The 24,310-nt window shown below is 30.4% G+C and overlaps 5 protein-coding genes across 8 annotated transcripts; 3 read left to right on the top strand and 2 right to left on the bottom strand.

Moving 5' to 3' along the window:
* The first annotated feature begins 885 nt into the window (after window positions 1-885).
* On the top strand, window positions 886-1,431 carry LOC112684924 (protein GVQW3-like). The gene has a single exon (XM_025556656.1). It carries the CDS (start codon window positions 886-888, stop codon window positions 1,429-1,431), a length of 546 nt encoding a protein of 181 aa, XP_025412441.1.
* A 14-nt stretch (window positions 1,432-1,445) lies between these two features.
* LOC112684802 (fibronectin type 3 and ankyrin repeat domains protein 1-like) lies at window positions 1,446-6,960 on the top strand. 4 transcript variants are annotated; one of them, XM_025556473.1, is made up of 5 exons: window positions 1,446-1,525; window positions 1,589-1,648; window positions 3,611-3,920; window positions 4,003-4,133; window positions 6,680-6,960. In XM_025556473.1, the coding sequence occupies exons 1-5, from the start codon at window positions 1,495-1,497 to the stop codon at window positions 6,823-6,825; spliced, it is 678 nt and encodes a 225-aa protein (XP_025412258.1). In that variant the 5' UTR covers window positions 1,446-1,494; the 3' UTR covers window positions 6,826-6,960. The 4 variants fall into 4 exon arrangements, with proteins under 4 accessions (XP_025412258.1, XP_025412257.1, XP_025412259.1 ...); XM_025556474.1 differs by having other exon boundaries at window positions 1,487-1,525; window positions 1,589-1,974; XM_025556476.1 differs by lacking the exon at window positions 1,446-1,525 and adding an exon at window positions 1,859-1,974 and having other exon boundaries at window positions 1,596-1,648.
* Window positions 6,961-7,005: 45 nt separating this feature from the next.
* Window positions 7,006-12,199, bottom strand: LOC112684799 (potential E3 ubiquitin-protein ligase ariadne-2). The gene is made up of 3 exons (XM_025556468.1): window positions 10,795-12,199; window positions 10,573-10,718; window positions 7,006-8,570 (listed from the first exon to the last, which is right to left on the bottom strand). The coding sequence occupies exon 3, from the start codon at window positions 8,514-8,516 to the stop codon at window positions 7,086-7,088; it is 1,431 nt and encodes a 476-aa protein (XP_025412253.1). The 5' UTR covers window positions 8,517-8,570; window positions 10,573-10,718; window positions 10,795-12,199; the 3' UTR covers window positions 7,006-7,085.
* Window positions 12,200-13,112: 913 nt separating this feature from the next.
* Window positions 13,113-22,997, bottom strand: LOC112684816 (fibroblast growth factor 1-like). The gene is made up of 5 exons (XM_025556510.1): window positions 22,893-22,997; window positions 14,680-14,755; window positions 14,197-14,312; window positions 13,838-14,138; window positions 13,113-13,775 (listed from the first exon to the last, which is right to left on the bottom strand). Exons 2-5 carry the CDS (start codon window positions 14,722-14,724, stop codon window positions 13,578-13,580), a joined length of 660 nt encoding a protein of 219 aa, XP_025412295.1. The 5' UTR covers window positions 14,725-14,755; window positions 22,893-22,997; the 3' UTR covers window positions 13,113-13,577.
* Window positions 22,998-23,296: 299 nt separating this feature from the next.
* LOC112684923 (renalase-like) lies at window positions 23,297-24,289 on the top strand. Its single transcript, XM_025556654.1, has one exon. The coding sequence runs from the start codon at window positions 23,297-23,299 to the stop codon at window positions 24,287-24,289; it is 993 nt and encodes a 330-aa protein (XP_025412439.1).
* Window positions 24,290-24,310: the final 21 nt, after the last annotated feature.

Raw genomic sequence — 24,310 nt, 5'->3', positions numbered from 1 at the left:
ATTTTCTTTTTCGCAGTGATCTAAATTTGCTTTAACTCAGATTGTTGGATGTCGTGCGTGTTTGATTCATCATATTCAGCCAATTCTGAAACAGAATTAGCGTCTTTGGTTGTGGTTGCATGTTTCCAACAGTTAGTTATTGTTGACTAACTAATATCATCCCAAGCTTCGCATATGAATTCGATAGCTTCCTTCACATTGCATTTTCTTTGGATATTTTTCTCCAAATTGCATGGAATTTGACGTAACAAAAAAGTTCTGTAGCGTGATTTTACAGTACTGATGATACCTTGGTCAAAAGGTTGAATTACAGCTGTGCAGTTAGGTGGGAAATATTCCACTCGAATGTTATCCAATTTTGGTGGTTCATTATGTGGAATACAGTTGTCGATAAGAAGAAGAATTTTCCTCTTCTTTTTTTTCATTTCTCTATCAAAATCTATCAACCAATCATTAAAAATTATTTGAGTCATCCATGTTTTTTTATTAAATTTATAGATGCATGGCAATGATTTACAGTTTTTAAAACAACGAAGTTTTGCAGATTTGCCAATGATGAGGATTTTTCGTTACTCCGTTCCCGATTTGTTACAACAAAAAAGAGCGGTGATGGGTTTTTTGAAAGCTTTACCCCTACACACATGTCTCCTTTTTAGGCTAATGTCATTTTTGGTTCAAGCTGAAAAAACACTCCAGCTTCATCCGTATTAAAGACTTATAATACAAGGCATATTCGAAAAGTAAGGACCGTTCGCTTATATTTTAAAATCGACAAGTCATAACGCGTTAAAATTTGTGCATATCTGTACGTGCACTACTCGTGTAATTATTTCAGGCGTTGTTTTGATTTAGTAGTAATTTTCCAAGTTGTGCTTACAGTAGACAATGTCCGCGATAATCGTTGCTCCCGCCAGCTGTGAAGTTCGCGCTGTAATAAGATTTTTGTGTGCAAAAGGATCTTCAGCTTCTGAAATTCAACGAGAGTTATGTCTAGTTTATGGACCTACTGTAATGAGTGAAGGAAAAATTAGACAATGGTATCGTGATTTCAAAAATGAACGAACAAATGTTCTTGACGAAGAGCGGAGTGGTAGGCCCAGTAGGCAAACTGATGAAATTGTTTCTCTGGTGGACCAAAAACTGCGATCTGATCGTCGGTTGACGATTAGTGCCCTGAGTGATGAATTTCTTAACCTTCGACGCACTATTGTCTACAAAATTGTCACAGAAAAACTTAGACACCACAAATTGTGTGCAAGATGGGTAGCAAAAATGCTCACCGACCAGCACAAAAAGCAAAGAATGTCCAGTGGACGAGAGTTTTTGAACCGTTACCGACAAGATAGAGACTATTTGTTTTCTCACATTGTTACCGGTGATGAGACGTGGGTATCCTATATCAATCCAGAAACAAAACAGCAATTAATGTAATGGCGCCACTCAACTTCACCAAAACCAAAAAAATTTAAACAAACTCAGTACACGAGTCGAACAATGATGGCTACCGTTTTTTGGGATGAAAAAGGTGTTCTTTTGGTTAATTTTATGGAACGTGGGACAATAATAATTATTGTTGTAATTATTACAGCTGACGTATATTATGAAATGCTCAATAAACTAAGACATGCAATCCAAAATCGACGACGTGGTAAGCTGTCATCCGGTATAATCCTCCTTCACGACAATGCGCGTCCTTACACTGCAGCCAAGACCCAAGAGAAAATTTAAGATTTTCGTTGGGAACTTTTTAACCACCCACCGTACAGTCCCGACCTTGCACCTAGTGACTACTTCCTTTTCTTAAATTTCAAAAAAATGTCTCGGTGGATAACGCTTTGAAAATGACATGGAATTTCAGAACGCCATTGAAAACTTGTTCAACTCGCAGGCGGTGAGCTTCTATGCAGATGGGTTAATAAAGCTGGTGAAGCGGTATGAAAAATGCTTAGAAGTAAACGGCGATTATGTGGAAAAGTAAAAATGATTAGTAGGAAACTAATTGTGCTAATGAAACTTATTTCATATGGTTATAATTTTTTTTATAATAAAACGGTCCTTATTTTTCGAATATGACTCGTATAACCCTCCCCGAAAATAAATTTTTGTTGCGCCACTGCAGATAATTGATGCATTTATTCTTTAACAGGGAGATATAATACGATTTATATAAATCTTAAAAAAAAAAAATTGATTTGGTGAACTTAAGCTGAATAAACGAATTGGTATCCTAAACTTTTTAATCTTCTGATGGGGTTCTTTGTATTCTTTTTCTTGGAAGCTATTGACTATTAGGACCATTCCGTAATACTTTCAATTTTTCCTGTCCCCTAAATACTTTTATTATCCAGTCTCATTCTCCATCTAAAGATTCGACGTCTTTTCTCATCACATCTATCCATCATAAATGAGGACGGGCATCCAACAAGTTTTTTCTTCTCGGTTTTCAGGTTTTCCACCATTACCATACAAATAAGTAGATTCTCTTTGCTAAGTATAACCAGCCCATTGTATTAATCATCTATTCTAGATTTATGTGATTTTTCTTTTATGCAATTAGGTGTATATAGGGGCTTCTGGGTGTCCTCCCCCTTAAAAAGTTCTCTCTAGCAACCCGCAATACACTAATAATTTTCCCCTTAGAATGCAACCCTCAACACAGACAAACTGAACAAAAAATATGACTTTGGCACTTTAGATTATCTTCCGTACCAGGGTACGTGATACAAGTGGGCTTCTATATAATGCATTTGCTCACTAGCCACTGGAAGTCACTTTTAATACAGAGTTAATGAAGGCACTAGACTGTGTTATTGTTAATACTAGTCGTGACCGACTTGATTCCTGTACAGTTTAACTTTATATCTATCTACATAATTACAGTGTGTTTGTCTAAATGAATGAACCCAGTCATCTAAACTTGTCATGATATATTCTTCAAAGTGTTGTTTTCTTCTACTTCATCACTACCCGTCGTAATTCTCTTTGGGTGCACGACAGTGGCGTGTGATTTGAAAGCACTGTTTAATGGCGGGGGAGGGGGTTATAGTTATGACTGTCTGTGTTATGTAAGGGTAAGATCATGATTTTCACTCGGATTTTATGTATTGCAGATTACGTATAAAGGGAAGGTATTGGTTTTCGTTAGGTTTGTCTTTGTTGGATAAGGGTAATGTTGTGTTTCGTCAGTGAAAATAATAGTATTTTAAGGGGAGGGTCATGGTTTTTATTAGGTTTGTATGTGTTGAGGGTTGTATTCTAAGGATGAGGTAATTGTTTTCGTTAGGTTTGTCTGTGTTCGGTATGGGGCAGGTAAATGTTTTGTCATCAAAAATAATATTAATTTAAGGGAGGGTCATATTTTTTGTTCGGTTTGTCTGTGTTGAGGGTTGCATTCTAAGAGAAAAATTATTAGTGTATTGCGGGTTGCTAGAGAGGACTTTTTAAGGAAGAGGACATCCAGAAGCCCCTATATATACCTACTTATGCCAAATAAATTGTACCCATACAGCTTCTCCAAAAGCACTGATATTTTTTGTTGATATTTTCCATTAGTAGTTGCATTGTTTTTGGATACTTAAAACTTGTTAAAAAATACAACGTACGTCTCTAGATCATAACCCAAGCATTACCGCCTTTCATCACAGTGCCTATCAAAATTTGCCGTTGCTTTTTCGAGAGTTTTTGATCACAAGACCTAAAGACATCAACGTGTACAACGAATTTGGCGAAAGCGTTTTGTCCAAAGCATGCACAGCTGGACACAACGACATCGTACTCACTCTTATACAGCATGGGGCGGATGTGAATTCATCCAACATGTTCACAAAAATCACACCGTTAATGACTGCGGCTTATTATGGCCATTGTGACATAATAAGAATACTAGCTCACAATGACGCTGATGCTGCTATGAAAGACATGTTCGTAATTGAAATTACTATTTCTTTTTTAAGGATGGAACACTTATTTTTTTTTCTAACTTTTTCTAACTAATTTTTTTAGAAACTCAAAAACAGCCCTCCATTATGCAGTAGACGGATCCCAAAATAATGCGGTCAAAATGCTTTTGGCAGAAAAATGGAGTGATGTCAACTCAGTGGACTCTAAAGGATGGACTCCATTGATGAGAGCAGGTAAATAGTTGAGTGGTAGTAATATGCAAAACAGTTCCCACCCGGTCCTAGTTTTAAAAACGGGAAAAAAAGGTAAATAGTAAAAACATTTTCATTAAGTTTGAATGTCATTATTTATATAGATATGCTAAATATACAAATTTTATTTGGGTATGTGCCTAAAACAGATTATGAAAAAACTATTAAGACAAAACTATAAATATAAAACTATCAAATAAAAATAAATAAATAATGTACTAATATTATTGGTATAATTATCAAATTAAACAACTGGAATGCAATTGAAGGGCTTGGAATAACAACCAGGTAAATCCACTTATTGAAATTGTTCAGGGCTGATAAAAAAACCGTTTTATTCCATGATTAATTAATATATATTATATTATATATTATACTAAAGCTAATTAAACTTTTTTATTACTAACACGATAAAAAATAATACTATAAGCTCTGCATGGTCCGATTATTTCAAGCTCAGCCTGGTTCATATCTGATATGAAAAATTCGGCCTATTAGAGCCTCTACTCTTGTAATTTATAAAACCAAAGCTCTCCTAAAGTTAAAATTATATAATGAAGCCCACACAGCCCTGACCATTCTAATACAATTCCCAGCCCAGTCCGGCCAGTGAAAGCTCAACCAGGCTCGGTGAAGGCCCTTATATATAATAATTATTTATAAAGTATTAAACTTTTAAAAATTTATTATTTAGCAAATAAAAATATTAATATTATATTGTATACAATATACGTAGATCATAGAATAATAATTTGTACCTACATTTGTTAATGTTATTTATTATACTTATATAATTTTGTATTCGTTAGATGTTCGATCGTCAAACGACTAATGAGTAAAATTATAAACTATATTATTATAGTAATATTTTAATATAAAATTGTTATTATTCTTCAGAATTATACAACGATAATGATATGACATATAGCTATTAGGTAATGATATTTATAGTTTATTGCTAAAAATAATTTATTATCCTTATATTACGATTACAAAGACTATTTCCAATAACGATCGAATATATTTATAGTGTTTATACTTAATAACTATTAGTTTGTACTACATGTACTAAATTAATGGATTTAAAAATAATCCAAATAATATAATTAAGTTCACCATTCGAGCCTTCCATTTTTCATTTTTAGTTGTCCAAAAATACAAATATTAAAATAATTTACAGAATACAGGCCCAACCCAGCCCGTACCTGATATAAAGTGTCCGGTCCATTAAAGCCCAACACTATTCTAGTTTTTGAAACCCGAGTCCATCTAAACTTAACTATCTAACTTAAACTAATCCAACCTAACTTAAGCAAAGCCCACTCAGACCCGTACACTTAAAAGAAATATGTAGCTCTGTCCGGCCTAGTGTACCAACGGACCGAGCCGGGCTGGGCTAGCTTAGCCTATGTTGGGCTCTACTATGGACTAAAAATTTAGTTAACTTTTTTATTCTTTAAACAAAAGTTGTCCAAAGCTATCAAATCCATGAATTTATTTGGTTTTGCGCCAAACATATTGTATTTTTGAAGGCATACTAATAATTTTAAAAAAGTTTGTCTAACAATTTAAAATGATAATTTTACTATTTTGAAATATAATAAAACAGTTTAAAATTTAATTATATCAAAACAAGTGGTATTCAAATTAGTTATATAAACAACAAAAAAACAAAATATTTTTTCTCAATAGTTATAATAATATCACAGGATTTCTTTTCATTTTTTTTCTTTGCTTAAAAGTTACATAAAAATATTAATTAAAAATAATGTTATCAATATTCATTATCAGATAGATCAGGATTATTATTATGTACATTGTCTTCGAACTGTCTATAGAACCACATATGTTCAAGTGGTACATATTTTACAGCTAGTTCCTGAACGTCTTTTAACTTTGCTGCTTTAATTTCAAGTGCTCTATGATTCAGCATTGAAATATTTTCAAATGGGCTTTAACTGTCAATTTTATGAAATATGTAATGCTCTTCACAAGTAGAATTTACTGTAATACTGCAAAATAATCCTTCTTTTAAATAATATATTTGTCGATAAGATATGGTTTATTTTACTATTGTTGCAAAATTACTCTTTCAATTTTTCGTTTATTTTTTTTTTTTTTTTGTTCAATTACCCCAAAACAATGATCTCACAGTAGGAAACTGTGTCCTGGTTCAGGATATTCTTATGTTAGTTTCTAAACCAAACGCTTTATATTGTATTACAGAGTAAAGGTATTGAATTATTGCATTATTTTTATTTAATGTGGATATCATGTGGTAAATACAGTATGACCACATTGAAGCAATAACCAGATAAATCCCATTCCATTATAAACTATGTTTATATTTATTGGATTTAACTGGTTGTTATGTCCAATCATCTGTATTTTTTTCCTATACAATAATTCACGAAAAACTGCATTTACCTTGTTATTGTTCCAAGCCCTTCAATTGATTTTACAAATGAAAATTACTATAATTATGTAGTTAATTACTTAGTTAACATTAAAAACATTATTTTTTTTAGTATTGATGTTTACTCATTTGGAAGTGATCAAGACTCTAGTTGACTGTGATTCTGATCTAAGCATAAAAGATAAAAATGGTCAAGATGTTTGGCAACTAGCTCATTTATCAAATAATTGGAAAGCTTTAAAAATATTACCAGATTAAATTGTTAAGTCAAACTTTATTCAAATGAAAAATAATATTAATTGTAATTGTTTATTTATCAAGTGTGAATTGAATTACCAATTTGTATCAATTTTTACATATTTAAATACTTTAAAACAACAAAATGTAATAAGAAGAATCTTAATATATTTATCAGAGTAGCAATTAAAAAAAAATTAATAAAAAATGATAAAAAATAAATATATTTCAGGTAAAATTGTACATTAACTTACTTAGAAAATGTACCTAAAATTAATTATTTAGATTTGGAAAAAATCTTGAAGCATGGTAGCTCTTCTTTTCTCAGCAATATCCATCTGATTCTCTAGATCACCTCTATCAGTTGTTTCAGCTCTTTCTATTTTCCACGACAAATTTTCAATTTCAGCTTCTAGTTTAGCTTGTTGATATTCAAAAAGTTCCTTCTTTGGGCCATTTTCCATATAATATGCATATGGATATGTATACTGAAGAGTGTACCTACATTTAGCCAATAGTGTAGCTGAATCTAATAAATATTGCCAATCAATCCATGTGCCTTTACTAGTCATTACTTTACTGTTTATTCTTTCTTTAATTTTATCTAGAGTTTGTTTTTCTAATTGCAAACTTTTAGAATGGTTTTCCCAGCGCTCATAGTAGTGAAGATATTTTTTTAAAGCTTCACGAGCTTTAGCTGATTCTGAACCATTCTGAGGATTTTCCCTATATTTGGAACAATCATAGTACTCAGTACCATGTGCTTTCCAATCTCCCAAACACATCCAGCAAAAATCAAATTTACAACTTAAACATTGCATGTGATTGCAGCCACCATTTTTTTCAATACATATATTACATTTTGGACAATCCTTAGTATTAGCTGTTATGTAATTTGCTGTTTCACTATCATCTGCACATTTTGTAATCCACTTTTTTATGGTAGCACAATCTGTTGGGGCATGATAGTCATTTCCACATTTGAAACAAAATGAAGTTTCACATTCAGTACATATAGCTTTTTTGGCCAGAGATTCTTTAGATTTTATAATTGCATTACAGTTAGCTCCAGGACAAAAACGTAATAAAGGATGTGATTTTATGTATTCACGGAATGCAAAATGTTGATATTGTTTCCTTAAAATTGGTTTATTAACTGTAGATAAAACTATTTCTTCTGGTACAAGTAATTCACAGTTTAACGCCATACAAGAAAGTTCAGTACTCATACCTTGTTTTATTTTATTTTCAAAATGAGACCGCCAACAATTATCACAATAACAATGTCCACAAGCCAAACTAGTGATTCCCAATTCTTCGGTTACTGGTGCAACACAGACAGGACATATAAATTTATCTTTTTTTATTTTATTTGTAAGTGGTTGTAATGTTTTCATTTTTGATGCAACAAAAAGTTTATCTGCATCTTCATTATACTTCCATAATACTTCTTGAACAGCCCATTTATTTTCATAAAGTAAGACTTTTGACATTGATGGTGTTACAAGTATGCTAGTACACACTTGTTCGACAAGTTCGTTTAAAAATTTTTCAACTTCATCGACTGAAAGGCATTGAACAGGAAAATATTCAGGATCAGGATTGTGAGGTGGACTCATTACATCACGTTCTGCATTATAATAATCTTCATAGTCATTCTGATAGTCATCCTGATCTGAATATTCCATGTCCTCATCATCATACTCAGACATGATTTTTCCTCAAAAATTATTTGATTTAAGAATTCTAAACTCACCAATGGATATCTGTAAAACATCAAAATACAGTTTGCTTTAAAAATGAACATATATCCATGTAAATAACCATTAAATACTAATCTAAGCAGAAATGATTACAGATTATATTTGAATTTATATTTTATTATAGTGATATTCATCAAATATTTTAAAGGAGGGGATTTAAAAAATATTTTTACAAAATAAGCATTATACATTATTTGTGTCGGACCAAAGATGGCTTAGTCAATTGCCCTAATCATAACTGTAATATTAAAATATTATAATACAAATATCCTCAATTTATATCATTATTGTTATATTCTTGCTAAAACTATGATTAATATTATTTATATTCACTACATCAATTTTTCTTTTCATTTTTTTTAAAAAAAAATTTGAAGATCTACAATTCCATTTCCAGAGGGAACGTTTATTTTTCTATTAGTATATCTGATTGCCTAGCCAAAATGAAGCTAAGAAAAAATGCATGACACTAATAGCGAAGGGGGGTTACTAAAAACTTAACCAAAGTTTATGATTTTACTCTACCCTGAAAATATATTTTATCTTAAAATATTTTGAGGAATTGGGATTCTCTATTTAATTAGTATTTTAATTTGTTGTTTTCTACTTAAGCAGGATTAGATTAGGTACTTAGATACATATACAAATAATGTTTTGTTATCATTGCTATTTATTGTTTCTTATAGTATTGTTCAATCTCATTTAAATATAGTATATTTGTTATTTAAAGTTTATTTTTTTGTCAAACTGTAATAAATTTTTAATAAATAAAGAAAAATATATGTATTATAAATATATTATTGGTTATGTCAAGAAATACAGCTCAAAAATATGACTCAAATTTAATTTTTTTTTCACATTTTACATTTTAGGTGTTTATAATTATTTTTATTTATTCATTATTTTAATTTCTATGATAATTAAAATATTATTATTATCCTGTAATGATATATGATAACAAATTCAGGAAAATTCAGTAAATTGCTACTTATACATACTACATACACAAGATCTTATGTATCCTTTTTATCAGAATAATTGGTAAATTACTTATAGAAATGGTTCTTAAAATGTATAACATATAGACTAAAAGTAATATTTTAAATCCAGAGCGTAAAAGTAAAAAGATATTTAATTTAAGCAAAACCTCAGTTTTTCATACATTTTAATAACAGCCACGTAATTTGTTTAGGGATATGACTTGGCTTGAGATAAGTTACGATTTGGAGAGACATTCCTTATTTTTATTAAACTTCTAATTCAATTCTTAGAGGTATGTATGTGTCAAATTAACCAAATCTGACTTTACAATAGAGTGAGACTTCAATATTTCAATTTTTTTTTTACAATATGAAATTTCAAAAAGTTATGTGTCCTGCAAATTAAAAAAATATAATCCCAACTCTAGTTATGACTAAGATAATAGTGTCGAGAACCTGCAACTTGAATGCTTAGGACCACAAGTTAAGAATTGCTAACCAAAAGTTTTGTAAAATCAGCTTTCTTATACTTTCACAACTTCTTCAAAATAAATATTCCGTTAAGTAAAGATTAGTTTAAATTAGTTCAAATTTTTTCAAATGAATAAATAAGGCTTAATCAAAAAATATACCAGGGTAATTATAGTTATCTAATAATGTTTTATTTTTCAATTATAAATTATAATCTAATGATAGTCTAGTTTTTTTACAGTCTTTATCCTAATAATCTTAAATTTTATATATATGTGCATACATAATATATAATAAGCCAATTAACTGTTTTCTATCTTTTTTGGAAATCATAGAGTATAAGGAAGAATTGCAGTATGCATACAAAATTATTCGACTTTAATATTAACATATATATATTTTAAATAGTATTAGGATACTATTGACTTTCAAAAATACACCATTTTACTTTCTAAAGAGATAAGAAAAATATGGATATTTAATATAAATTCTATACATCAGAGATAACTAATTTCAAATATAACAAATAATTTATTACAATGTAAATTACTTACTTATGATCTTGACATGTATAAAAGTAATGATGAGAATCGGATACAATGATGTACACGAAACAAAATCAAAATGAATTAAAGAGTTGCCACGAAAGTTGAAACTGTATCAATGAAATAGCAATTGGAATTTGAGACATTACATTGATCTGTAATAAAACGAACTATAAATAAGTATTAATAATGTTAAAATAAACTAATAGTAACAAATCGTTTGTTACTAACAAAAACTCAATAGTGGAATATGTTGATTGTACAGTATACGACAACATATATCACATTACTCGGTATTATGGTATTACACAGACACGGTAACAGATTACTAATGCATTGTATACTATTTTAAGTGATAAGAAGAACTTCAGGCTTGTGACATACAACTTGACGGGAAAAAAGGTCATATCTATGGATTCAGTTCAATTGTTTATTATCCTGGCCCCTGTTTATAAAATTTGTGACACTGACTTAAGCCTATGCGACGTTCTGACGCCAGAAGCGAAACAATACAATAGATATTCCGATGTGCAATCACGGTTTAAAATTTAAATATATTATTCAAATATCACTCATTCACACATTGATTCGTGTACAGCCAAGATTAGCATACCGGTTAATACGAAATATTAGAGGAATATACTTTTACTATATATATATATGTGCATTAAGGAAGAAATTGTTATTGTTAAAAATCTCATTTTGGAACTACTTCACCGGGCACCTCTTTTTTTGGCAATTTTTTTGGTTTAAAAAAATGTTGGTGAAACCCGAATTTGACACACGAATTCTATTTCGAAGTCGTAGATAATGGAAGTTTTCGATTTATACCAAAATCTTTAAATAATTGTTAATAATAATGCTTCATTTTTTCAAATTGCGCAGTGGTGACTTCATTTGTAACACGTCTCAGTATACAAGTTCGATAAATTACTGTCGGCTGTTATTCTTTTGCACTTCTTTTTAGAAAACGATGATTTCATCAATACTAGTTTAGCTTAATTTTTCATTTATTTTTTTTATATATTATGTTTCAATGCATTTTTTCTAAGGATTATATTTAATTTTACCTCGCTGTCCTCGTTAGTCAATTAAAATCGAAAATACCCTTCAACTTGTTGTGTAAAACCACCTTGAGTAGGTCTCGTATACTCGGTAGTAAATTACAATAATATAATTTATACAACTCATATTATCATACTATTGTTAACGTAACAAAAAAAATTTAAAAAGGTTTGTTGTTATTTAGCGTTTTGAATCTATTATCCTCTTTATATACATGGTTATGTCGCATTATCCATGACAAAAATTGAAGGAATGAAACAACATAGGCTATTTAAATAACACTATAAACTTTAAATGGTTGTAACTACAAAACTAATGATCTAATTTCTGTTGAAAAACACACAGGACCGGAAACTCTTACGAATAAGATCCGTAAACGGAAATTTTCATTTCTACGTGAATTTTCACATGATCTTAAAAAAACCGTATTCTGAAAACTTTTCCGTGTACGAATATAATTATGTCATGTGAAAGATATTCACTCGACTTTTCGGATAGATTTCCGTGTACGGAAATAAGATTTGCTATGACCCATAGCTCTATCTAACAGGGGAAGCTCACTTTTTTTGGGTCTAATGCCAATTTTCTTCGGATGGAAAAATTAAATTAAATTAAATTAAATTTACCTAAAATACCTAGGTATACCTATTTAATTAGGTAAGTAATATTATTTGTAAAATAATATATTATAAATGAAAAGTAATTTGAAAAATTAGTCAAGGAAAATAATACTCATTTTTATGTTTACCGTAATATATATCGATAAATTTGTTGATAAGATATATATTTTTTGACGATATCAGACATTTTTTATATATTTTATATTATTTGATTTAGGTATCTAAATAAATCGAAATTGGATTTATACTAGAATTATAGTATCAATCTAGTGCAATAAAATATTATAAAATATAACCTAAGTATTTTATTAAAATATTTATCATTATTAATTAATTAATTAATGTGATTTTAACATGTTTTTTCAATTTATTTCTCTGTTTACCTAAAATAAATAACCTAATCAGGGCTCAAAATATCTTAATGCGGCTCTGGGTTTTATTATTAGAAAGAAAATATATAGGTACTGCATAAATCTAGTAGGTATATTTCAAATGCAAACAAGTAGACTTGAATTAAGTAGGTATTTATCATTGGAAATTGGAATTATATAAATTTAACTTAATGTTAATGTCTATATTATTTATAAATTTAAAATTGTATTCCAGTATATTTTCGTGGGAAACCAATAATTTGTAATGTTGCTGCTGTTCGTCATGTGAATGTCATTCCCATACTGAAAATGTAGAGAACGCGAATTCGTATAAAAATATATAGGTTTTATGAATACCATTTTTTATTCTGTTATGAACCCCTGTTGGTTCACCCTTATAATTTATGCTATACACTTAGTGACAGCAGCTATCTGATTATAAAATTTGTTAAATGTCATCATTAATGGGTATTAAATATATTTTAAGACAATGTAAAAATGTATCCAGGTTTTTAATTATTTATTCAAATACAATTTTCATTATTTTTACTAATTCATTTAATTGTGTTAATACTTAAGTCAATATTAGTGTATAATACTGAAAGTATTTATCATTTGCCAAATGCCTAAATTCTTCACAATCGTTAGTAATTAAAGTGGTAAATATAAATCCAGTATTTCTCCTTACATCACGTAGCATATATGTAATATTAAAAATATATCTATTTAAGTACTGAAATACTGAATTACGAATTATTTATCAAAACTATAAACAAAATTATTGTTGATCTGTATCCCATATTTTCACTAAAGCATAGCATCATTTGTAATAGTTTTCGTTATATTTTGAGTGAGTATTACAATATATTTAAAAACAAAAACAAAAAATTAGGAACATTAAAAACAAAAAGAAAAATTCTATATTCTATAATTTTAAAATTAAGGAATTTCTATAGATTTAATGTTTTGTATTTATAGGTACTGGTAAAAAATGTGTAGCATGTTGTCCCTTTCTAGTTTCTGTGCCCGATTTGATTTTACCATTTTTTTTTATAGCAACATACCATTTTTTTTTTTGATACTTAAAAGATAAATATGCACTGTACGGACCTTCTGATTGTTCAATAAAAATTGTGGATTTTTTGGTAGGATCAGGCTAAAACAAGAGTGAAAAATTAAAAGATAGAAAATATAAAAAAATTGTATAAAATTGTTTACCTCTCCATAAAGATGTCCAGTTTTGTCCATAGCCAAAAATAAATTTGCTTCAACTCCTTTAATACGAACATGTCCAGGAGCCATTGATGTAAATTCTAAAATACAATGTTTGTCTATGTCATCATCAGATGTGTCCACGGTTCCATTATCAAAAATTAAAATATTATAGCCATGCCTACAATTCAACTTCATCCTTCGACCATAATGTTTTATCACGCCTGATTTTGTAATTGGTTTAAGACTTTTCTTAGAAAAATTACTAGTTGACTCAGAAGTATCAGTCATCAAATTATTGCAATGTCTATAATCAATACAAGGTAAGAACAATTTTTAGATTTAACTTTAAAAAAAATAATAACCTCTCAAGTAGCTCTGAAGCAACATTTTTTATATCCTCGAATGGAGTATGTACAGCTTCTTGTTGATCCATGGACATCTTTTCACTTATTACAGTTATAAGAGTAGTATCCAACTTCTTAGAAAGTTAAACATTAATATTATGTACATTATACAGGAAGCGTGAAAATGTGTGGGGGTATTCGTGGGCAGAACACCAACAATCTAATTTAAGAATATACTAAATATGTTTAGTGTTTACTCCCCCCTCCACACATAATCTTAATTCTATCAGCTTATACGTTGTAAGTATTAAATATAATTTCATTGATCAATACTTGGAATGATTATATGTAGCAACATGTGCACATGTAGGTGGGTGGTACACATTAAAAAATATAAAATAAAAAAAAATAATAGTATAGGTATAATAATATATATATATACTATATATATAGGCTAATATAAAATTATTATTATTATTTATAATCTATGTATATACTTACATAAATATAGAATAGTTTTAATTGTTTGAAGCATTTCCTAACCATCTAATGTCCCAACCATCTGGAGCTTCCTAATCTAAACACATAATATTCAGGTATTTATTGTAACTTGTGACTCATTATTTTGGTGATTTTTTTAATAATTTAAAATTAAAATTACAAATACTATTTATTTCAAATGTTTGAGCTAGAAAACGTATGTTAGTTCTATATTTGAGGTATAGCGTGTTCCTAGATTTTAATGACTAAAGTGACCATATTTTTCTAGTCGAAGCGAGACAAAAAAAAATCTTCATGAATTAATTACTCTCATTAATAAGTTTTTTATTATAAATAACTTTTTTTTATTTAAGAAAAAGAAAATTTTCTAGGAAGAATCTGACTATGTTATTATTAATACTAGTTGTATCCAACTTGATTCCTGTACTCTTCCCTTTATAACTTACATCATATTTACAGTGTGTTGATTCATATTAATATACAAAGTTACTATACTTGTTAAACTAAATAAGTCTACGTGTTGTCAATTTTTTACCTTCACTAGCCGTTGTAAACCCGTTGGGTGCACGACAATATCTAACTTAGAATACAGAGCTTCGATCATACAATTAATAATAAACCATTTTTTTTCTTTCAGCCATTAAAAATTGAGTCAAATTTAATAGTCGGTTAAGACCGAGTCTAGCAACCCTATCCTGTAGATGTACAGGGTGCGGCAGAGCCGACTGACGAGTTTTGAAGGGTTATAAAAAACGAACAGTAAAACTTAGAGAAAAAAACTTTTTTTTATTAAAATAAGTACTGAATCCCATTTTTAAAAATTATTGTTTGAAAATTATATCTCGAAGATGGCGGCCGTCAGCATCAATACACTGTTGTAGACGATCTCTGAAGCTCTCATATGATTTTCGGCACGTTTCGACTGGTATGGCTTCGATTTCCTCGGTGATTTTCTGTTTAAGGTCTTCTATGGTATGTGGGCGATGTCTGAAAACCTTATCCTTAAGGTAGCCCCAGAGGAAAAAATCACACATGCTTAAATCTGGAGACCGTGGTGGCCAGCCTATGTCTCCTCTTAGAGAGACTAACCGCCCAGGGAACATTTGTTGCAAGACACCAAGTGAAATTCGAGCTGTGTGTGCTGTAGCCCCGTCTTGTTGAAACCATACATTCTCTAAATCATGGTCTTCAGCCATTTCCTCCAACCTATGCTGCAGATAAGTTTCCAACATCACAACATAACGAGCGGAAGTGACAGTGACGGTTCTGTTCTCGTCTTCAAAAAAGTACGGGCCGATCACCCCAAATTGGGACACACCACACCACACTGTCACTTTAGGAGAGTGTAGTGGTCTTTCGTGGAGCTGTCGTGGGTTATTTGCAGCCCAGTATCGAAAATTTTGTTTATTTACAGTTCCAGAAAGATGAAAATGGGCCTCATCGCTACAGAAAAAAGTTGATGTCGGAGGGATTCGCAAAAGAATTTGCTGACAGAGATTTTTGCGATTGTCGTAGTCAGTAGCATGTAACTCTTGGACAAGCATTAATTTATAGGGATGGAATGATAAATCTTCGTGAAGAATTCTCAAAGAACGGTCTGAGATTCCCAAAGCTACCGCGTGTTTCCGGGCAGAGCGTCTTGGTGACTGCTCAATTGATTCTCTAACCAACTGCACATTTTCGGGGGTTCTTACCGTTCTGGGTGCTCCGTGTCCAAGTCCACTTAGGGTACTTCCAGTTTCTTCCAATTGCCGTATCCAAAATTTAATAGTGTTAGCAGAAGGAATAGATTCGGTACTTGGAATGCCGAAGTGTATACGAAAAGCCCTCTGTGTAGCGATCACAGAATGATTATTTTCGTAATACGCACGCACGACGAAACCACGATGTACACCTGTCCAGACCATGATTACGACTAAAAATGGCATTATCGTACAATTCAAAATATACCACTAATTAAGGCCTGCTCTTATCTTATCTCCGGTTAATGAGCTCCTTAAACTCGTCAGTCGGCTCTGCCGCACCCTGTATGTTGAGTTGTATCCTTTTTATTATGATGTGTTGTGCTCAATTAAGGCATTTATTCTGTTGCTCTTCTATGTATTTTATTGTATTTTATATTAAGATATTATCACTCAAAATAATTGTGAGATTTAAATTAGGTAAAATAAAGATATCTGATTAAACACCAGTGGCGTAACAGAGGGGCCCACAGACTCCGACTTGCAGGGGGGCCCACGGTAATTTGGGGCTTTTGTTTAAGGTACATTTAATTCCCGTGAAAAAAAAATTGAATAATTATTTTTTTTTAATTAAATTAGTGTTAATATATGTTTATAATAATCTGTTATGATTATTAAATATGTTCGTAATCGTATAGTAATCTGTAATACGTATAATCTTATCATGTAAAAATACCTACAATAAGTAATAACAATACTAACGATAAAGCGTTTTATTACTCCATGTCACTATCCTGCCCTGGGTAATCTTAAGGACACTAAAATGTACTTATGAGATTCAAAATTATATTATAATAAATAATTTTCTCGAAATAAAAAATAAAATGTGAATTTTTCCGGCTGCCTAGTCAGGACCGCACAGTGGGAGGAATCATACTTTTACCGCGACAAAAATAAAATTTGAACTATTAAAATGTTGATAAAAATGCAGTACAAAATCCTGCATTATAAGTTGTCAATCTTGAAATGCTTATTTTATCTTTATTGCGTTTTATCAATAGCATTAGAAGTTCAATTAGCGTGATATTTTCATTTCACAGCGACTTTCTTCGACAGTACGCACGTTCACAATAAATATTTGTTATAAGTATTATAGAAAGTTATATTATTTAGTTTTTTTTGATAATTTACTTTGTATTACGGAAACTTCTAAACGAGGTATGTAATAATTATTAATAGTTTAATTTACTCTCCAATCAACAATAAATTGTTGAAACTTTAATAACAAAATAATAAAAATATATGATAATTTAACAATTATAGTGATCTGAAAAAAAAAGTACATAACAGAGCCCCGATTTTTATTAAAATATTTTAATAAACATACTATTTAGTAAAGTCTAAAATATGGTCTGTTCAAAGTTGCCCATTTAATTTCTATGGTTTTTTTTTTTTTTGAAGATAATATTACACACTGTGATTTATTGGATTTAATTGGAGAAATTTCCAACGACAATTAAATCCGTGATCTGTGATACCCGTTTATTTTTATATAATTATATTTCCAAAAAAAATAAATCATTCTATTAATAAGAAATATGAAAATTAATTGAAATGTAAAATTTCAGGATTTATAACTATGTTAAATCACAAGTGGTCAGCCATAAATCGTACTGCAACTACATTTATTTCTAAAAACGAGGGGTGGTTTGGTACCGAATTTATTTTGCCACAATATGAAAATAAAACAATTGATAAACGTGGTCGTCCATCAAAATTATTTTTATGATGTATCTGAAAGATCTAAAATATGAAAAGTAAAATTGTTAGTGGACACAATATCACCAGAAAGATTATTACGGGCGACAAGAGTATCACTTTTTAAAGAAGGTAAACATGCAGCAGCTGATTTATTAAAACAGTCAACAGAATATTCTCCTAGTTGTCCTGTAAATATTAGGAAATTTTTTCGTGAAACGTTGAAGGGGAAAAATATAACACCATATACTGTAGATAAAGCTCTAGCTCATATGGTAAATTGTGGCATGACAAAAAATGTTTATCATCAAACTCGATTAGGTTCAAAAGAGCATGGAGTCAATGTGTATCCTTCATATAACCGCATACGAGAAGTAAAGAAACTATGTTATCCCGAAGGTTTAAAAATATATGAATATGGTACATTTATTCCTCTCCAAAATGTAATGGATCACACAGTTAGAAGAACTTTTCTAACTTTTGATTTAACTGAAAATTTTCATTTTTTCGAAAAATATGTTAAGGCTGAGTTTATTTTTAATAAATGGGGGTATGATGGTAGTTCGGGTCAAACTGAATACCACCAAGGATTTACCCAAAATACTCACTTGATACAAAATGATCAAAATTTAAATAGTGATCATGATGATGACTTAGAAGAATTTGATGAACAAAAAATAGAATATACTGATGCAAATATGTTTTTATTTTCTTTGGTTCCTTTGCGGTTGACCTTTACAGCGTCTGATTCCATTGATGATATACTTTGAAAAAATCAAACACCACCTACAACACGTTACTGTAGACCAATTAAATTTTTATGCAAAAAAGAAACAAAAAATAATACTCGTGAAGAAGTAAAGGCAATTGAAGAAGAAATAAAATCATTAATCCCAATTGAAATTGTGATAAATAATATTTCTGTACCTATCAATTGTATATTGGTAATGACTATGGTAGACGGTAAAGTGATAAATAATTTAACTCATGCTTCCAGTCAAAGATATTTTATTTGTAACTGTGGACCAAAAAATATGAACGATTTGAAAAATATACAGAAATTCACAATTAGAGAGGATAATCTAAAATACGGGCATTCAACGTTGCACGCGTGGATTAATTTTTTGAGATGTATTTTAAATATTTCATACAAATTAAATATTCACCAGTCAACTTCTCGCATGAAAAATGAACAAAAAAACAAATTAATATAGCAAAAGAAAAATATTCAACGTGCACTTTGGAATGAAACGGGATTAAAAATTGATCAAATAGTGCAAGGTCGAGGTACTTCTAATACAGGGAATGTGACAAGAAGATTCTTTAAAAATGCAGAAAAATTGGCAAAAATAACGAGGGTAAAAATTCTGATAGAGGGTGATTCAAAACTAATAATAATAAAATCTTATTTAATTTTGATTATATTATAATCAATGGTAAAATTAAATAAATATTGTTATTTTTTATCATATCATAAGAAAATTGTAATTAAAATAAGTGATATACCTATATCAGATTAATTTTTTTAAACTAATATACCTACTTAAATAATATTTAGGGGTCCATTATTAATTTTTGCGGGGGGGGGGGGGCATATTTTTTTGTTACGCCACTGTCAAACACGTTCATAAATAATGAACAGTTACTCATTAAAGCCGGACTCACACGTCAACACTTTTATAACGAAATAACTGTAGGACGGTAAACTGTCAATGGATGAACGATTGTTTACATTTCTGTCGTACATTTATCTAATTTACGTTACACGAGTCTCATGAAAATTCTTGTGCCAGTCTTATTATTATTATTTCGTATGAAATTCAAGATCTTAAGCGCTACACGATCAACAATTAATACAATATAATTTAGGTAAAGGGATAAGAAGATAAAAAGATAAAATAAAAATAAATCAATAGAACCATAAAACAGTTAAAATTGGTAGAAAAATAAACAACTATATATATACTATGTTATTGATTATGTCAGGTAACTTTTGATTCATAATGTGACGTCGAGTTTACTTATCCATTGAATCGCTATATCTGTGGCTTTGAAGAAGTCTTCCATCTCTCCTGGGTATCGTTGAGCAGGACAGTCTTTTATAATGTGGTCCATTGATTGCACCTCTCCACAGTCACAGTTTGGGTTGTTTTTTAACTTCCATTTGTTTAAGAGTTGGTTGCAACGTCCTTATTTTGTACGGATTCGATTGAGGCGGACCCATATTTTACGCGGGAGTTCCATTCTAGGCTGTGGCATTGAGGGCAGCTAATTAGTTCCTCGTTTGGCGGAAGGTTTTTGTGCCATTCGGTTTGCAGTGCGTTCGGGTTGTTGGTGTGGTAGCTTATAAATTCTTCTGCTCTGTAGAGAAGAGGTTTGCGGGACTTTAGGCGGGGTGTTTTAATTCCATATTGATGGATTGGAAGTTCGACGTCTTTATTAATCCGTGTCACTAGCTTTAGGAGAGCGAATTCTCTTCGGATATGAGGAGGTACTATATGCGACAACACTGGTAACCACGGAAGTGGGGTCGGCATGGCACTCCCTGTTATTAAGCATATGACTTTCCTAAGTTGGGTATCCACCAGCTTACAGTGGCTGCTGTTTCCCCATACCGGAGCGCAATATTCTTAGCCTAACCTGCTAGTCTAGATATTAGTGATACTCTAGTTTTTAGTTTAGCTGCCAGTTTCTGCAGATGGTATTTGAAAGTAAGCGTGCGGTCTAAGTTTACGCCTAGGTACGTAGGATTTGGTTCATTCTTTATTAGTTGACCACAGAAATCCGCATTTAATTGCCACTGGGATTCACTGTTATTCAAATTGAACGACGATATTACCGTTTTTAGTGGATTAGGTTTAAGCCTCTGAACTTTATGCCAGTCTGAACATGTCCGAAATAAGCGTCGACAGTGTGATTAATAGATAAGATGACTCGTATTAAACGGGATAGTCCTATTTATCATGTCTTTGTCCCGTTGTCCACCGTGGAATCTTCAGGATATTAAAAAGTACCGTTTTCAGAAAATAGTAAAAAATAATGATGGTCCATTTTAATTTATTGATGTATTATTATTTTTATTATATGTATTTTTATTAACTAATATGTGTGCATGCGATGTGTATACACAGTATTACTACATGTTATAGAGAAACTATGACTGCATGGTGAACGGTGACGACAGCGAATGACAGAAGCTGTGTGTGGTGTATCGGGATTTCATAAAGACAATAAATGTATTACAAAAAAAAATAAATATGCTAAATTTTATTAAAATTTAAATATAAAATTATTTATATATATAGAATACATAATGTTACAAATTAAATTAATTAGTTTTGGTTTGACCGACCCAGCCCAATGAATAATATTACGGGTTGGTTATATGTGGGATCGTAATATTATTCATTGGGCCGGATCGGTCAAACCAAAACTAATTAATTTAATTTGTAGCATTATTTATTCTATATCTATAAATAATTTTATATTTAAATTTTAATAAAATGTAGCATATTTTTTTTTTTTTTGTAGTACATTTATTGTCTTTATGAAATGTTTTTGTTTGCTAAGTTAATACTGAAAGGAAATACAGTTGATGTATATTTTTATTTACAAACAGGCATGGTTGGGTTGGACTTTGAAAAAAAAAAAATATGGACCGGGCCTGGACGACGACAATTTATAATTTTAAGTTTTGGGCAGGATCGGGCCGAAAAAAAACAGAACGTGCTGATCTCTAGTGGCAACGCACGTTAACGGCGGCCAGCGTTTTAGCAGGTTTAGTGATGGGAATGCGCGATAACGAACGAGTTTTGGTCGCCACCTAGTAGCGCTCTCTCAGTGGCCGTACTATAGTATACTATAGTATAGTGTACTATAGGCATTGATTAAATACATTATAATATATATTAAATATATATTTAATCAATGGTATAGGTTAGTATACCTATAGGTTTGAATATATTGTAGATCATGGTTATAATCATACAGTATAAATTATAAATAAATCGTTTTCAATTTGACGTATTATTTGTACTCAGTGTGCACCGAGTGCAATAGGCAATAACGTAAATTTGATCAAAACTGAATTGATGTAATGTTTTACACTTGGTAATCGAAATGTTGCACTGACGTCTGACGGCACTGTTGTTTTAGTAAATGTAGGTACGATTGAGACGCATAGAACCAAAACAGCCTAACCCACAAAAGTGTAATTGTGCAGGACGGGCATTTCAAGTTTAGATTATTTTTCATTTTTTTTTCTTATTAGACAGGCATAGGGTTGGGCCACTTTTGTTCTAAAATTATATATCATAATCACAAAGCCAAATACAATTATGTGCTGCTATCTAGTAAATATATTTTTTTGTGGGCTAGGTCATTGTGGATTTCAAATATATAAATGTGAAATGTTTTATCGTATAAAACAAAATTTGATTTTTTTATGGGTTAAGCCGTTCTACTTCTATTTAAATTATAGTTTGTAACCATTTTCACACCTTAAAACTAACATTAATCGAAATCCTCATTTATTGCACATTTAAATTATAATAAAAACTCTGAACTTTTCATGTTGTTAGCTATCACAGTTCAGGCTGTTCGTTGATTATGAATCACTTAATCGTGACTTCTTTTACATATTAAGTTCAAACAAATTAATTTTTTTACTTATAACAGTACTGATAGTAAGTATTAAGACATAACATATTTTGTATAGGTACATGTAAACTACCTTATATGATATAGTATACGGTTTATATGCTAATTACGTACCTATATGAAAGATCTTACATTGGGATTTGCGAATTTAAAGTTGAAAACGGCTTCGGCCAAGACACGAATTGACTATCAAGGTCAAGGAGTACAATATAGTAAAATTGTCCACCAACATAATGTATTTACTATAATATAGTTAATAAGTAAAACATATTATGTTATGTGATAACAAAGTTGATATTATCACATCTGTGTTATTATCTAACTACATATATGCCATTAAATGCCAATAAATCAAATTTTGAGAACCAACAATAATCGCGTAGTGATCATTAGTGATTCAATGTAAGTTTATTTTTCTTTTTTTTGCCATTAATAATAAATTAATATATTACCAGTCGATATTTAATTGGAATAATAGTTCATGACGTGTATTAAATTAATTTTTTATAAATTTTAATATGATGAAAATACTTTTAATTGGTTGTGGGTTAACTTCTACAATAACTGCTTATTTATTACGTACTCGTATTCCAAACATTCATATAACAGTATGGGATAAGGCCAGAGGTCCAGGAGGCCGCACTTCAGTTCGCCGTGGACCTAACGGGACATTTGTTGACCTAGGAGCTCAATTCATTACTACGGATTCGTCTGCATTAACAAAATATTCAGATATTTACAAAAACTTAATTATTTCAAAAGTGTTGGAGCCTATGAAATGCAGAATTGAAGGATTATCAGAGTCACATGGAAAGCAACATTTTATAGCACCTAATGGTACCAATACATTAGTTAAATATTTTTTGAATAATGCTAATGTAGATTGCACTATGTTTGAAAAAAGAGTTTCTACCATAACACCTAATGGTAAGGTGACATGTATTTGTGGAACTGAAGAATTTTTTGATGTTGTTATTATAACTACACCAGCACCTCAAATTCTTCAATTAGATTGTCCAATACCTCTAATAATTCGTAATGAACTTGAAAAAGTTACCTATAGTACACGTTTCACGTTTAATATGTTTTATAAGAGACCAATATTAGAAGAAGAGTGGGATGTTAAATTCATGAATGACGATACATTCAGATATGTTTCTATTGAAAACAGAAAACGACAACAATATTATGAAGCGGATTGTGTGACTTTTCATTCAACCAAAGAATTTGGAAAGAGATATATTGAAGAAACAAAAGATAGTATGTTTCCAATTTTGAGTGATAAAGTAAATAAATTGTTTCCTAATTGGCCTACACCTGAAACCAGCAATGTTCATAAATGGTTATATTCACAAGTTACCACACCTTATACTAATAGTCCTGGTTGTATTTTGTTGAATGAATCCATTCCAATATTAGCGGGTGGTGATTGTTTCACTCGGTCTACATTTAATGGTTGTATAGAATCAGCACAGAAAATTTGTGAGATGGTAGAAAAATTAAAGATATAAACATGTTTTTTATTTTTAAAT

This window comes from Sipha flava, unplaced genomic scaffold (assembly GCF_003268045.1).
Source record: "Sipha flava isolate LNK unplaced genomic scaffold, YSA_version1 258_pilon_pilon, whole genome shotgun sequence".
Lineage (NCBI taxonomy): Eukaryota > Metazoa > Arthropoda > Insecta > Hemiptera > Aphididae > Sipha > Sipha flava.
This window is presented reverse-complemented; position numbering and strand designations above follow the sequence as displayed.